This window comes from Miniopterus natalensis, chromosome 1 (assembly GCF_054644295.1).
Source record: "Miniopterus natalensis isolate mMinNat1 chromosome 1, mMinNat1.hap1, whole genome shotgun sequence".
NCBI lineage: Eukaryota > Metazoa > Chordata > Mammalia > Chiroptera > Miniopteridae > Miniopterus > Miniopterus natalensis.
In genome coordinates, this window is record NC_142081.1 from 171,352,267 (window position 1) to 171,368,816 (window position 16,550).

Genomic DNA, 16,550 nt, shown 5'->3' on the forward strand with positions numbered 1-16,550 from the left:
CCTCAATATTTGTTTGTCTGAGAAAGTATCTCTCATTCACTTTTGAAGGATAATTTCACAGGACACAGAATTCTAGGTTGGTGGTTTTCTTTTCTGAATACTATAAATATTTCATCCCACTCTCTTCTTGCCTGCACATTTTCTGGGAAGTCAGATGCAATTCTTATCTTTGTTCCTCTATATTATAGGAACCTTTTTTCTGCAAGGGCAATTTGGGTATTTATAACATCATTCAAGGGCCATACTAAATTATCAACTTAAAAATTAGCTCTGGAAAAAACTCCTAGATTTACTGAATTTCGAGTCCTGCCTATGGTTGCTGTGGCAGGGCCGGACCAGATGATTTCGCTGGCCATATACAGCCTGCAGGCCAGATGTTTCTCACCCCTGCTCTGTAGTGTTTACCTCTGGCTTCTTTTAGGATTTTTTTATCTTTGATTATCTATAGCTTGAAAATGATATGCATAGACGTAGTTTTTCAGGCACTCATTCTGCTTGGTATTCTCTAAGCTTCCTAGATCTGTGGTTTGGTGTCAGACATTAACTTGGCAAAATTCTGTCATTATCGTCTCCAATATTTCTTCCGTTTTTCTCTCCCTGTATTCTCATTACATGCATGTTACCCCTTTTGTAGTTGTCCCACAGTCCTTGGATTTTTTTTTTTTTTTTTGGTCTTTGTTCTTTGCTTTTTGGTTTGGGAGGTTTCTGTTGATATATCCTGTACCTCAGAGATTTTTTTCCCCCAGCCATGAGCAGTGTACATTATAATAAGGCATTCTTCATTTCTGTTAGTGTTTTGGTACTTCAGCATTTTCTTCTGGTACTTTAGAATTTCCATCTCTCTGCTAACACTGCCCATCTGTTCTTACATGCTCTTCATCCATTGCAGTGCTTAGCGTATTGATCGTAGTTATTGTAAATTCCTGGTCTGATGATTCTAACATCCCTGCCATATCTGAGTTTTGTTCTGATGCTTGCTCTCTCTTAAACTGTGTTGTTCGGCCTTTTAGTATGTCTTGTAGTTTTTTCTTGATAGTTGGACATGATGCTGGATAAAATGAGCTGCTATCAATAGAACTTTAGTAAAAAGTGGTAAGTTGTGGGGAGGGGGGAAGTGTTCTCCAGTCCTATAAATAGGTATGTCTTTTAGTGAGCCTGTACTTCTATACTGTGAATTTCACCTTTCCCCGTTTAGGTGGGAAAGGATAACTAGAGTGGGTTGAAGTTGGGTATTTCTCTTCCTCCATGTAGAAGTGCTCAGCTAGCTGGAGTTGAGTATTTCCTTTCTCCCAGGTCAGTTAGGCTTTGGGTATATAGTTTCTCCTGAGGGCAGAACTTGTTAAAACCAGAATGCTCTGGCATATTTCAAAATGGTTCCTTTCCCCTTCCCCTGCCAGAGCACAGATTTTTCTCTTGACATTCACTGTGAGACCCGGTAGAACTATAGGAGGTAAAAATTCAAAGTGTAGGGGGGATCCCAATGACTGGGTCCCCCTGGATTTTTTATTTGTGAGACTTATCCACATAGGCTCCAGCAATTAGTTAATTATAGTTTATCAGTTTTACCTACCTCAGCACTGGTTCCTGTGGGTATTTCAGCTTGTGTGTTTCTAAGCTCTGCTGTTTCTCTGTATTGTCGGTCTCTCCAGTTGTAGCAGTGGTTTGCTTGCCTTGTGACCTCGCTTCTTTTACAGATCTAAGAAGAGTTGATTTTTCAGTTTGTTCAGCTTTTGACTTGTTAGGATGGAGAAGTGACTTCCAAGCTTCTTATGTGCTGGACTGGAAACTGGAAATCTGCACTGAATCTTTAAATTTGGGGATAACTGCCATATCTACTATTACATGTTCTTATTTAGAAACATGAAATATTCCTCCACTTATTTAGGTCTTCTTTAATATCTTTCAATAGTTTTATAATTTTCTCCATAAAGGTCTTAAACTCCATAACAAAATACCATAGACTGGGTAGCTTAAAAACCAGAAATTTACTTTCTCAATTTTGTAGGCTAGAAGTCTGAGATTAGGGTGCCATATTAGGGTTCTGGTGGGAGCTCTCTTCCTAGCTTGCTAATGGCTGCCTTCTTGCTATCTCCTCAGATGTCAGAGAGAGCTCTGGTATCTCTTCTCCTACCGGGACCAGTTCTATTGGATCAGGGCTCTACCCTCATGACCTCATTTAATCTTAATCACCTCCTTAAAGGCCCCATCTCTAACACAGTCGTATGGGGGGACTTTCATATACGAATCTCAGGGAGGGAAACAATTTAGTCCTAAATACTAAATATTTTTATGCTATCATAAATGATTTTATTTTTCTTCTTATGTTTTTAAGTGTTTTATAGTAAATGAACATGTAATTAATTTTTGTGTATTGATCTGTTAAGCATGTAACAGATCTAATATTATCAAATTTAAACTTTTTTGAAAATGTTTCTTTTATTTCAGAATCATTGCTACTAGTCACATAATCCTCAAAATTCAAGTTTACAATTGATTGTTTTGAGAGCCCTCATCAATATACACATTAGACAGGGGAAAAATTCTGTACAATGTTTAGTGCATACATGATTTGTAAGCAATAGTGAATTAGTGGAAGCTGAAAACTCCTAATGCACTACTCATAGAACAACCACTCACAAATACAAGAAACTAGGCAATAAAGGAAAATTTCCTGGTCAGTCATAGAAAAATGCTATGACATTTTATAAGATAAATGTTTTAAGTTAGTATACAAACTATTGATAAAATAAAACTGTTATATAAGTTGGTACTTTTGCTCTTGAATATTTGTAGTATGGTATTAACTATTTAACACTACATAAATTTCAAGTCTCAGTTCTCAAAACAGTTGCTGATATTTTTTATAGTGTCTAGTATACTCAGAGTGCTTTCTTCATTTATCTTTTCTTCTTCCATAAGGTTTAGTGGGACTGTGCAATGCTGGAGCAATAATCTAGAATGTCCTGAATAGTGAATTCCATTGTAACACCAGAACCAGGATAACAGCGAGCTATCAAACCTTCAAAGTGCTTGTACTGGCGTATAAATTCATCTTGCATGGAGTGCCACACCACCTATTATAAAAACAAAAATAAAAGTAAGTAAACTATGAATGGAAATAATACACAATCAAGTATGCAGAAATAATGTGAAGGCAGAATTAAGCAGAGTATAACAGTGAAAAACATGCATCCTAGATCCTTCTACTTACAAGATATGTGACCTCAAGTATGCTACACCATCACTCTGTTACCTCAAGTTCTTCATCTGTAAACTGGGGTAATACCTTTCTCATAAGTTTCTTGTGAGGATTAAATGAGTGAATGGAACAAGTGCTTAGAACAGTGTCTGACACAGTAAGCACTCATTACGTTTTAGCTATTATTACATCTACTACAATATCCAACCCAGATGTGGAGATGCACAATTATGTATGGAACTAAGACTAGTGACTAAATGAAATGCAATAGTCAATGCTTAAATTTCATTTCAAATGAAAGTTTAAAATTTCTTTATCTAAAACTGATGATACAAAACATTACCTGATGCCATGGTAGACATACCAAGATGAGACAGAAGGATTATCTACAATCCAAGGAATTTATAATCTATAGACAACCATTGAGATAAAATCTGATACACACACTGCCATATTAGCTAATACTAGTAGGCTACATTTATTGATGCTCACTCTGTATCAGCACAGTACATATTATCCCACTCAAGTCCCATGACAGCCTAGTGGGAGAGGGTCTATATTATCATCCCTGCCTGATAGCTGAGGGAATGTATACTTCCAGGAATTTTCCTCATAAACACTAAATCTCATATCCCAAATTCCTGCCAATTTAAGACTATTTACTAAACAGTATTATACTTTTTGCTTTTCATCTTTTAGCTCATGATATGTCTGCCACCTGGAGTACCACTCCTCCTACTTTATCTGTTAAATTACTATTCGACTTTCAAAGGCTAACGCATATATAATATCCCACATGAAGCCTTTGGTGATGTTGAAATCAGAACTATTCTCACTCTGGGCCTTTCAGTATGGTTTGTAAAGAATAATGGCTCGATATGGGGTTTCGATCACTCTCTCCACCCATTTGCTATAGGAGCTTGGTCACATTACTCCACCTTTTTGAGCTCTGATTTTCTCATCTATAAAATAGCATGACAATAATAGTAATGTCTACTATATGAGGGAGGTATCATTTTCACTTTTCAAATAAGAAAATTGAGGCTCAGAGAGGATAACTAACTCACCCAAAGCCATGTAGTATAATCTGGATCCAGGTTAAGAACCCATTTCTAACTTCAACCCCCAACTCAGAATCATTCCACTGTGTTATTTACTTACTCCTCTCAAATATGAAAAATCCCCCAAACTCACAAAAAACCCATCCCCAAACAAGACAAAAACAATGTAATGCCTCAAAACAATAAAACATAAAGTAAATAGGAAAAGCCATATAAACTTATATAAATATTATTCCTTTTTTTCTCTCACAGAATTCGTTAGTCTGGTCTATACTTTATGGAACTCTCCTCCTGCCCTAAAACTTAAAAATCTGCAGCATTTCTAGAAGAGTATTTTGGAGAAAAGCAATATATGTAAGGACATGTAATCTAGGATGGTTAAAAGAACTAAGCTTACCTGAAGTAAGTTCTCCTCTTCACACAAATGTTTATCAACCTTCTTGTAGAGGTTATCTAGACCTTTTTTCACTTCCTTTCCAGGATACTCTTTAATAACTTTACGAAGTTCTTGTTTGTTAAAAGCAAGTTGATAGCTTACTTCCTCCTCTCTTATACCCTGTGCTACACGAGCTTCAACGCCTTCAAAGAAATGCTTCAAGGAAATGAAAAGAAATAATGGCTAAGAACTGCTTTTACTTTCACTTAAAAAAAATAAGATTATAAAATAGTATATATTCACTGTGTAAAAACCAGGCAATGTGTAAAAGTATAAATGATAAAATAATAATCATCTATGATGATACCACTCAGAGATAACTGCTGTTAACATTTTAGATTTCCTTCCACTCTTCTGAGGTGTGGATATATAAATGAGTTTATAATTTTGTATGTTGTATTTTCCATTTAATATTTTTGATCCCCCCCCGAAGTATAAATTTTAATGGCTGCATTGTATTCTATCCAATAACTGAACTACAATTTATTTATTCATTCCTCCAGTATTGGATAGTTAGTATTTTTCACTTTTTTTTCAGAGTTGGCAAAATCTACTCAGATTTAAAACACTCTATTATAAATACAGTTGTCATAAATATCTTTTGTTCATCAGTATTTACCCACATTACTGATTACTTTGCAGCATAAATTTCTAGGACTATAGTTCCTCAGTTGAGGAGCATACTCGTAAACATATTCTCAAGTTCTTCATATACACAAATTGCTTCCAAGAAAAGTTCAACCCATTTATATTTGTGTCAGCAGTACACAGATGGCTGTCTTGCGTTACCACGAGGGTTGTCGAAATTAAAACACAGCTGCCATTTCCTGAGTGAGGAGGGTTATTTGTTGTTTTATTCCCCCCTTTTTTGCTTCAAGTGAAGTTAACTTGCTTTTGCATGCTTAGTAGTATATGCAGAATGCCTGCCCACTTATATGTTGGGGTCTTAGCACTTTTCTAATTTATCTTAAAAAGATCTTGTATTTTAAATATACTGACTATTATATCGTGTGTGGTCTTTTTAAAAATATATCTTTATTGATTTCAGAGAGAGAGAGAGAAATATCAATGATGAGAGAGTCATTATCGGCTGCCTTCTGCACGCCCCCTACTGAGGGGACTGAGCCTGCAACCCAGGCACGTGCCCTCTCCGGGAATCGAACTGCAGTCTCCTGGATCCTAGGTTGATGCTCAACTGCTGAGCTACACCCGGCTGGGCCTGTTTTATTGTTACAAATATTCTTCTCAGGTCATCTTTTAAGTATATTTGTTTTTTAATATGTAATTTTATTGGTTGGCATGCATTTATTCGTGCACTATACACTATGATTTAATACTGACAAGCTAAATCCTCTCTCATTACTCTTCTCTAAAATTTTCTTAGCAATTATCATTTGTTTATTCTTCAGTAAGTTATTGTTTGATAATAATTTTTTAACAAGTCTATTCCTGGGGCTTTAAAAACTTTGTTTCTACATAAACTTTTAGTTGGCTGTTATGACATAAAGGAATTATTTTTTCATATATTTATTTTGATTCCTACCATTTTACCAGAGACCAATCATTTCAGCAGATTACATATAGGTAACTATAATCGTGACTCTCTATCTTTTATTTATGCATTGGCTAGGGCTTCCATAACAATGTTAAATAATAAAGGATCTAGCAATATTTCTGCTTTAATTTTATTTCAGTGAATGCTTCTAATGTTATAGTTAAGTATCATATTGCTTTAGGTCTGAGACAGACCTTTTCCCCTAAAGGAATATCTGTCCTTAAGTTTTATAAGGTATTGATCCTGCATTTGGTTAAATGTCTCTTAAATATTTCTTTGAATTGTTGATGACAGATACATATTTTTTATTTGCCTCTAATTTCAAGTTAAAAATTTATAAAAGATGACTAATCACATTGTGGATAAAGCTAGTTAGCAGGGTCCATTTCAGCTTACACAGTGAGTCTTAATGTCCCTAGAGGTTCTGTGACTACGTGAAACAGTGCATCGACTAAGTGAAATGATGCATAATGAGACCAACCAATTCTACTGTAGGCTAATTAATATAAACAAGAATTAAGTTTCTGGCATCTCATCAACGTTATACACAACATTGAATGAAACAACATTACTTAAGGACCTGATATACTATGTAGCAAAGTTTTCTAAAACCATTATTTCTTAATTTTAATGACTGTCCTCACTGGGGAATGACTGAAGTCAGGAAAGGAAAAGGCAACAAACAAAACAAGTTTTGGCTTTCCTTTTATCTTGATAAAGTTTCAAAATCTTCATCTGAACTAGAGAAAAAGATTAGCCATTTATTAGGTAATAAATGGGAAAGTCTGGTATAATGGAAAAGCCCGATTTAGGGTTCATCCTCCTGCTTTGCTACTTACCACTTATAGCTTCAAGCAAGTTTATTTACTTTCAGTTTCTTCATTTGTACAATAGGGATAATATTATCTTACCCCATATCATTGTTTACAGGAATTAAAAGAAATAATGTATACAAAACATCTAGCAGTGTCCTGGCAGCATCAGCAACTGAGTCCCTCCTTCCTTAGCCTCCTGCATCCACACATGAGGAAATTGAGGATAAGTGTCCGTCATCTTTTTCATATGTAAACTTATGTTTATGTGTTTATAAAACAGGAAAAATATATTACATGAAAATATACTTACATTTAGTTTTTCAAGAGGTTGTCCTAAAGAGTAAATGACATAAGACTGAAGGTGGTCTGTGTATTTTTGTTTGGCTTCTTTTTTCTCAGCTTCTAGACATGAGATTTTCAAACGAGAAAGTGTTGCAAAAATATGGTGAAAGTTTTCCATCATAACTACATCCCTGGGAGTCTTCTGGCTTTCATTTGCTACTTTCTCCACTAAATAAAAACAGGAAAAACATCCTGATATAAGTATGACCATATTTAGCTATAAAAATATTTATGTGATTTCTTTCACTTATAAGTTTAAGAAGCACATTTCTGGACTGAATAAAATATATTGCACTGAAGGATCTTCACATCCACCTAAGCCTAATTTAAAAAACCATTCTAATACAGCCCTATATAAATTAGTATGTAATAAAGGTGGCTTTTCAAATCTGTGGGGAAATGGTGGTTATTCAAAATGTGTTAGGACAATCAGCTAAATACATTTGAATTACGATTTCACATCTTTCAGCCAAATACATTTTAAATTGCTCAAGTACTTAAAATGTTAAAAAAAAAAAAAAAAAAAAGTGAATACAATCATAAGAACTAAGGAAAAATAAAGCTAATTTAAAAAATAATTCTGTGAAAGTATGACCTTCCTAAGAATGCCCCAAAACTTATAAGTCATAATGGGAAAGGTGGATAAATTTGAAATAAAATTTGAAGCTCTTGCACTGTAAAAAATATCATAAGCAAAATAAATTTATAGCCTGTTAATCTGACAAAGACTAAAAGAATTGATAATACGTAGTAATTTTCATCATTGGTGTAGATGTGACAGAAACTTTCACCAACTGCTCATAGCACTAAACAAGTATTACCTCTCAGAATGGCAATTTGGCAAAAGTTTGAGATATATACAAACCTTCTGACCCTGCAATTCCATTTCTAGTAGTTTACCCTAAGGAAATTATTGGACAAGTATACAAAAATATATGTGAGTAACTAGAAACAAACTAAATGCCTATTAATGGGGGATTTGGTAATAAATACTGATACATGGAATACTATGCAATTGTTATAAATGATTATGGTTATCAATACTAATTGACAAGGAATGACTCCGATTATAATCTAGCAGGCTCCAAGACAACGAATAAGGTATGATACAAGTTTTATATTAGAGAACATATGTAATATATGCACATTTATAAGAGGGAGAGAGACATATTGAAAAGTTTATATGAAGGATGAAAATTAAATGGTATCTCTAGATGATGAGATTACAAATGATCTGATTTTTAAAATCTGTCTTCTGATTTTTGAGGTTGTGTAATGAGCATATGCTACTTCAAAATCAGACAAAGTAAAGCTACTTTGAATTTTAAAAGAAATACCAACCATTCCCCCTGGACCTGCTTCCACTGAAAATATGTTACATGTAACTGGTGAGATGATCCTACCTCCTGTCAATATTTTAGCTTTTAAAATTCCTAAATATATGCAATGAGATAATTTATTTCAAATTAAATGACACATCCACGCTGTTTCTCTGTAACTTAATTGTGGGTTCTGACACAGGAAGACAGTGAATTATAGAAATTTAGCATTAATCTACCTCATGAAAACCGAGGTCTACAGAAGTGAATTGATTTGCTTCAGGTCACACAGACATCACTGCCTATCATCTTCGGAAGACTGGCTAAAATGCAAATGTAATCTGGGAGGTCATTTTTTGTGTTTAAAAATGAACTCAATTTTGCATAGTGATAAGCCCCTATGAACTCTAAAATGTACGTGCTTCCTCATGAATATGAATGAGTTTTATGTACTGCTTGTTTTTCAAATTTAAGAAATCTTTAATTTCAGAAAACTTATAAAAGACTACAGAATATGAAAAATAATGAACATAATCTGCCCCCCAGCTTCTGAGTTACTAGAAATAATAAAAACCAACCAAAAAATTCTTTAGAACATAACAAAAGCTTACCGTTAACAAATACTCCTCTGATAAGTTTAGTATATGCTTTATCTAGATCTCCACGACGTTCAGCATTTTTAAAGATTGATTCTGCAAGCCCAGCAAATTCTTCAAATTCAGCAACAAATGGAAGAATTCCTACTTTACTCTTCTTTGAGATCTTTACTTCTTCCATTTGCCTTATTTGGTTACTCTAAAATTAGGCAGAAAACAAGGGAGAGAAATAGGCAAGCAACTTAAAAACATATAACCAAATGTATACATCATAGGATATAATTTAGTACCTAGATCAATTTGGCTGCTTACTAATTAAAGGTTAATAAATAGGGATAACTAAGAAAAACTATTTCTATAGATTAAAAAGTACATATATTTTATTTAAGAAAATAAAGTCAAGGAAAAAAATCCAAATTATTTAAAACAAGATATAATCAAGGCCTATGAACCTCAGGTTCTTTGTTCAAAGTAAAAACAACCAATAAACCTTTTTATCATTTATGGGAGTATAAGCGATTGCCCATTCTGGGGCACAGCCAATACCCAATCACACGCAGGATCTCTTCATATTTCTTCTGGCTGGTGGTCATGTGGCCAAGTTGAGAACCATAGCCACTTCCAATTCTCATCAGCCTAAAATTTCTGTTTGGATAGACAAGTTCTGTATTTTTTGGGTGTGGGAACAGAAAGGGAGAACAGGCATTTCTACTATGGATTTAGATTATATAGTTTTCCATGTATGTACTTGTTACTTATTCTAAATTAGTTCAGGAAAGTGCTTGTGTATGACGGTGACAAAGTAGGAAAGGGATGTTTCATATTGACAGAATCTAGACATCCGGGTTCATTAAGATCCATGGATTCAATTACAGTTCTGTGTACTTCTCAGGGGATCTAGAGCTATTCACAGTAAGAATTACTGCCAAACACTGTTGGACCATTTTCAATTTCTACCTAAAATTTCATTATGTTGAGATTTGGGGGGTATAACTTGAAAACTAATGATATGTCGATTAGAAACATAATTATTAGGCTACAAGCATTAGTATAAGAAAATCCTGTGATTACTGTCAACTGTTTCATATTATCTTTACTACTATTCCACTTCATCAGTATGTACTGACAACTGTGAAGAGTAAAAATGGATGCAGTAGGGAGTGCAGTGTAAGATTTAGGTACTGAAACCAGACTGTGGGGTATGAATACCAACTCCATCACTTTATAACTGTTGACCTGGGGAAAGTAACATAACCTCTTGGAGAATCTACCTTAAGTGGGAGGGAGGAGGTTGTGAGAATTAGATGAGATAGTGTGTACGGAGTATTAGACCAGTGCCTGGTACATACCAAGTACTAATTTGTGAATGATGGTCTATTGTTATTAAGCTACAAGAAGATTTTTGTTCTGTGTGACATTTAAATACAAAGAATATAATTATGCCTGAAGAGACTTTAAGATTATAAGGCAAGTTCTAAATGACAGCTGTTTTCTCTTGCTTTGTAACCAGCAGGAGAAAAACAGTGCATTCATTTGAGAAAAGAGCCAGTAATGAACTAAATCTCACAAAAACAACACTTCTCTCAAGCTAAAGCTATACATAATTTCCAGCTGACTGCCCAATCATATGGCCATCACCAGAAGGACATGGAGTTATTCAGTCTAGGCTACAACTTTGATGCTAGCCACATACCACTATATTACTTGTCCATGGCAATTTAACCAAATCATATCATTCTCAAAGGTTTAAGAGTGCAAATCCACATCATTATAGTGTGAGGAATCCTCAAAACAAATTAAACGCAGTTAAGACATGTACTGGACTGCAGAGTCTGGCTTGGTAGTACTTCATGTGTTACTTTCTCATTTCAGCTCTAGTTCAGGCTAGGCTAGCTTTCTTGGTACTGTTCTTTGAAGAACACCAGATACTGTGGGCACGGCCACCAGATGAAAGTCAAACTCAGGTGCTATCTCTTCCATTTTCTGCAGCCATCAATGTGCTTTTGGCTCAATACACACAGACCTATTCGTTACCTTTTCAAGGTATGCTCTAGGTCCTGATCTTGTCCCAAATACCAAAATATACTTACTGAGCACATACTATCTACCAGACACTGTGAGAAGACATGAGTTAAAACAAGAGGAGACAGAGATGACAGGCAGAAGAATGAACCATCTTTCCTTTAGTGACAAAATGTAGATCCTTTAGAAATACACGCAATTTAGGAGAAAATATGAGTTTATACCATTGTCTAGGTTAATTTTACTCCATTTCTCCACTGCCTTGTCGAGGGTAACATGAACATTCTTTAATAAACTATTAGTTATTACTATTACTATCACCATCTCCACCATCACCACCACCACGACCACCACTACCATCATTACGAGTTATCAGTTAAGCTTATTCTGGGCCAGGCAATGTGCTAAGCATTTCATTTGAACCCAAGTCTACATCTACCTGACACTACATCCTATGCTTTTAACAATTATGTTCTACGGGGTTAAGAGGTATTACATACAGTTATATTTTACTAATAAAACCAATAAAGCTTTCATATTCTAGAAATGTATAGTGTTCACATGATATAGTGTTCCAGCTTTGTCACAGGACTCAACATCTTCCAAAGAGCCTTTGGTAGCTCTTCCTTTTGGCCATCAGCTTGCAATCAGACCTTCCAGGTTTATCATCACCTCTGGAGAAGGTGGGCGAGGGAAGAGGGTAAGTCTTATATGGCCAAATCTCACAGTATTTCAAATGCCAAGTGAAATCATTTGGTAGGGAAGGGGAATTAACAAGCCTGCTAAGGCAACAGTTTCTACAGTGGACACAGATTGCTTTTACACATTCAACTCAATAAATTTTATTTTTCTAATCCTCATCTGAGGATACATTTATTGATTTGAGAGAGAGAGGAAGGGGTAGAGAGAGAGGGAGGAACATCGATGTGAGAGAGAAACATCGATTGATTGGTTGCCTCCTATATGTGCTCAGACTGGGGATCAAACCCATAACTAGGTATGTGCCCTGACTGGGGATCAAACTCTGCAACCTTCTGGTGTATGACGCTCCAACCAACTGAGCCCACCAGGCCAGAAATAAATTTGAAGTATGAAAAATTATATGGATTCCAATTGCTCTTAATATTTTCATCTCCCATTATTATAGGAATATTCAAGAGCTGGATATAACTTAAAGGTTACACAGGAGAAATATTCATGATATATATCCACTTTTACATGTCAAGTACATTAATTAAAAAAAAAAAATTTTTTTGAGAATCTGGTTCAGTCCAATTCATACCTACAAGCTTACCAAAACCTAACAGATGAAAATAAAGTTGTTAATGACTTTTCCTTTCCTATTAGAAGGTGAGTGATGATTTCTGGCAGTTATTATAAGAATAATTCTAAAAGTAATATGATTATTAATTAAAGCTATTAAACATAGAATAACTAATTTAAACAATTAAAATAATCCAATTGTTAATTCTTATTAGAATATATTAGAACAATAAATCCAAATGATAGCTTCAATTATTTCATTAATCAGTTAACTAAGGTTTCAACTACCTAATGGATCTCGTAAACAGCTAGTTTCTATGCCACCTACTCCAGAATCTGCCAAGATTCAGTGTAGAAGAGAAGCTAAGTGGCATAGTATCATCCAACTACCTCTGTTCATATATATTGCAGCTAATACCCTGCCTCAAGGCACTGGGAGATATAAAAATAGTAGACCCCTCAACGGAAAGCTGGAAAGCTCTTGACTTAAATACATTTATCTATTTTTTGCAATGATTATAATTCTGAGTTATTAAAAAACTTACAATGCATTTGTCAAAGTTCCTTTTGACAGTCACCAAAACATTTCCCAATGTAGTACTCAGAAAAGAAGCAGGGTCCACATTTTGTGCAGTCCACACATGATGACTCATTTTGACTAGCATGTAAAGAGAGTTAAAGCTATCAATTTTGTCTCCTAATGCAATTAGGTTGTTCAGTTCTGGCTCAATGCAGCGAAATATTTTAGTCATCATTTGGCGGATCATATCTTTCCTGTTCAGAAAACACACAAAATGTAAAGAGTTATTACAAACTTCAGGTATATTCATCTTTAACTTTAATCCACCAGGTATATACAAATTACTAAAACATATTTCCATTAAAAATGTCCAAATATGATGAAATAATTATTCTACAGCAGTTTCCAATATAAAAATATTTTTTGAAGTTAAGTTTATCACTCAAAATAACTATCATTTGTAAAGCTGGAATGTGCTTTGTGATTAGAAAAACAATAAATGTGCTTTGTGATTTCCAAGAAATACATGGCAATTCAAATGCCACTTCCTACCAGCAAACTAAAATTTGACTGCATTTTTTTGTGATTACTAGAGCAAAGAAGAGTTGCAGAATCATACAACAGAACAGGTTTTAATTCAGTAATATGTTTATAATAAGACACTGAACACACTTGTTGGGCTGAGTGCTGTCAGGTGACTGAGAGCCATCTGGACGCCTCATTAAGCAGCACTCTACGCTAAATTTAAAGTTTATTTTTTCCCAAAATAACAACAGATAGTAGCAAACACATACTCGGATGAAATGGGCAGTGGTGTGCCAGAATTATGTTGCCTTGATGATGTTCCTCCATCTAGATCATCTGCTTCAGTCTGCAAAAATTATTCAGGTACTTTACATAATAAAAGACCAACAATTTGAATAGTTTACATAGCAAAAGCCTGTTCAGTCTTAAAATTCCTAGGAGAGAATACATTATGAAAAGTAATGATTTTTAAAGACAGCATTACTGACAGAACTATATAATTTAGTATGCTATTTAAGAATGTTCATGAAATGCTTTGTTCTTACACTTTGAGAATTATGGGGAGAAGTTGTGTTTGTGTGCAGAGGAGGGGAAAGTGGGAAGACAGAAGGTACAGGAGGCTGGAGTGGGAAGGTCAGAATGAGTGGGCAGCTCAACACAAAACAGAAAACATCTAGAAACAACTTGCAATAGAGAATTTTAAAAATTAATTTCATCAGTCATTCTAATAGTATGTTGGTATTTTAAAAAACTACCAAAAATTCTTACAGAAGAGGTAAGCAAATTTACCACCACCTACAACAACAAATCCCCATCCACTTGAGATAATTTCTCATTCATTATGACTGCTTTTTACATGTTGGTTCTTTTTTAAGATGACCTTAATTTTAAAATCACTTTATTTGCATTGTGCTTTTAAGTTCTTCAAAATATTCTAGCAAATATTTCATTTTCTTAAATTTTTGCCACCTGAGAGGCATGTTGAATAGGCATTATTATATCCATTGAACACATGAGAGATGAGGAAACTGGGGATTAAATAACTGGTTTAAGGTCTCAGAGCTAGTTAATAACAAAGCCATAGGAAAAAAATCAGATTTGAGGCCTCATCTTTCCTTCTTTTTTTTTTCTTTTGCTAGACTACTGTTTATATACTCAAACATCAAACATCTTTTTTTGGAAAATTTATTTTAGTAATAAAATAAATAATGCTAAAATAATACTAAAGTTGCTTTTTAAATAATGTTTTTTGCAAAATAAATTCAGACATTTTACTCCCTCAATAATTTCTAGACAATGTTTAGGCCTAAGACAGTGTGAAATATTAAATTGGATGCACAAACTATCACTGTTTTTATTATCTTCTGATATGACAAAAATTATTTTTTAAAAATCCCTTCTTTTTCTGTTCTGATATTGAAACTGTGACAACATATTAATTAGTCTATGTTACAGATCATATATACTAGCCAATAAATAAACATAAGCCGTACCACAGTTCCAGGCATACTTTGATGTTGCTGCAGTTTAAAAAATTTACTTATGAAGTCCTGTTCTGCTAGACACAGGGGCTCCAGTTCACTTAGTACCTGTTCAAAGATCTGAAGAAAACCAAAATGAAAGAACTGCACCAAATACTTAAAATAACAACATTCCACATTTAATTCACTTTTCTGCAAGGACCATAAATGCTTTATCCATAATCTCAACAGAATCCTCAAAAGAAACTTCCAAGACTGACAGGACAGTGCAGTATATCAAGGCACAGCAGGGCCAGAACATACCTAAAATGAAACTCAAAATAATTATTCACTTGAAATCTGGAAAGAGGAACACAGACAAACTTTTTAAGCTTATTTAATGCATTGCAGAAAACAGTTCAGCTTCATAAAAGCTGTTATTTCCTCTTTACCTTGCAGTCCCTCAAAGAGATTTGAGATGCAAGTATTTTACAATTTATAACAAAATTTAATAAAGTTATGTCATTTAATTGATGATTCACACTTCAGTGGCCACTGGACTAGTATTTTTTTCAGACTCAGGATTTGGAAAGTAAGATACGGTTAACTAAGAGAGAGCCCAAATCTTTGAACACACTTAAAGCAATAACAAACTGCTATTAGAAAGCTAATATCAATGTTTAAGAAGTACCTGTTATTTTATTTTACCTTATCAAATTTGGTTCTGTCGGCAACATCGAGGTCAGAAGCAGACATGTTTCCCATATCCAACAAGGAAGATGACTGAGATCTGCGATTCCCTGAACTCTGAACACTGAGCTTATTTAGACTAGAAGTAGATCCAGTTAATTTCCCAGAGCTTCCATGAAGACCTAAGAAATAATAAGACTTTGAGAGCTGTGACCTTCATGAATAAAAGATCCATAGCATAAATCAGGGCTATCTACCATTTTGGTCTTCCAGGGCACATCTTTGTTAGGATTACAAGTCTACCACATGGGACAGGTTGTAGAGTATTCTTCTGTTTCATTAACATTTATGTCCTATTCCTGAGTATATTGTAACAAGTAGCGAAACTACACAGATCTATAGAATAGGAGTGAAAGGGATCTTAAAGATCACAAAATCTGTACCCTGCCCAGTCTTATCATGAATATAAAGTTGCCTGATGATATCTCTGGACTAAAGTAGGTGAGGATGTACTTCTTTCCCACTCAAAAGACAAGAAGACATGAATACGGATGGTCACTGACCCCCTAGTGTGCTAGCGTAACATGAGTTGTTATATTTCTGAAGAAAAGTGCCATATCCCAATATTACCCGCCTCCAAGTTAAATCAACGTATTAGGCTGAACCATATGAAACTGCCAATACTCGATCATTCCTGCCCTACAAAAAAGTCATTTACCTACAATTCAACTTAATACATTCCTATAC

The 16,550-nt window shown here is 34.5% G+C and overlaps 1 protein-coding gene across 5 annotated transcripts in view; it reads right to left on the reverse strand.

The window, feature by feature from the left end:
* Positions 1-2,417: 2,417 nt before the first annotated feature.
* EXOC1 (exocyst complex component 1) overlaps positions 2,418-16,550 on the reverse strand; it is a 48,395-nt gene continuing 34,262 nt past the window's right edge. For all 5 annotated transcript variants that reach the window (XM_016207431.2, XM_016207415.2, XM_016207424.2 and 2 more), the window contains 8 exons: positions 15,822-15,985; positions 15,147-15,254; positions 13,923-13,999; positions 13,154-13,382; positions 9,339-9,522; positions 7,377-7,576; positions 4,658-4,852; positions 2,418-3,074 (listed from right to left, as the gene is read on the reverse strand). In XM_016207431.2, the coding sequence (XP_016062917.1) occupies positions 2,922-3,074; positions 4,658-4,852; positions 7,377-7,576; positions 9,339-9,522; positions 13,154-13,382; positions 13,923-13,999; positions 15,147-15,254; positions 15,822-15,985 (1,310 nt within the window). In that variant the 3' untranslated portion in view covers positions 2,418-2,921. The remainder of the gene's footprint in view (positions 3,075-4,657; positions 4,853-7,376; positions 7,577-9,338; positions 9,523-13,153; positions 13,383-13,922; positions 14,000-15,146; positions 15,255-15,821; positions 15,986-16,550) is intronic.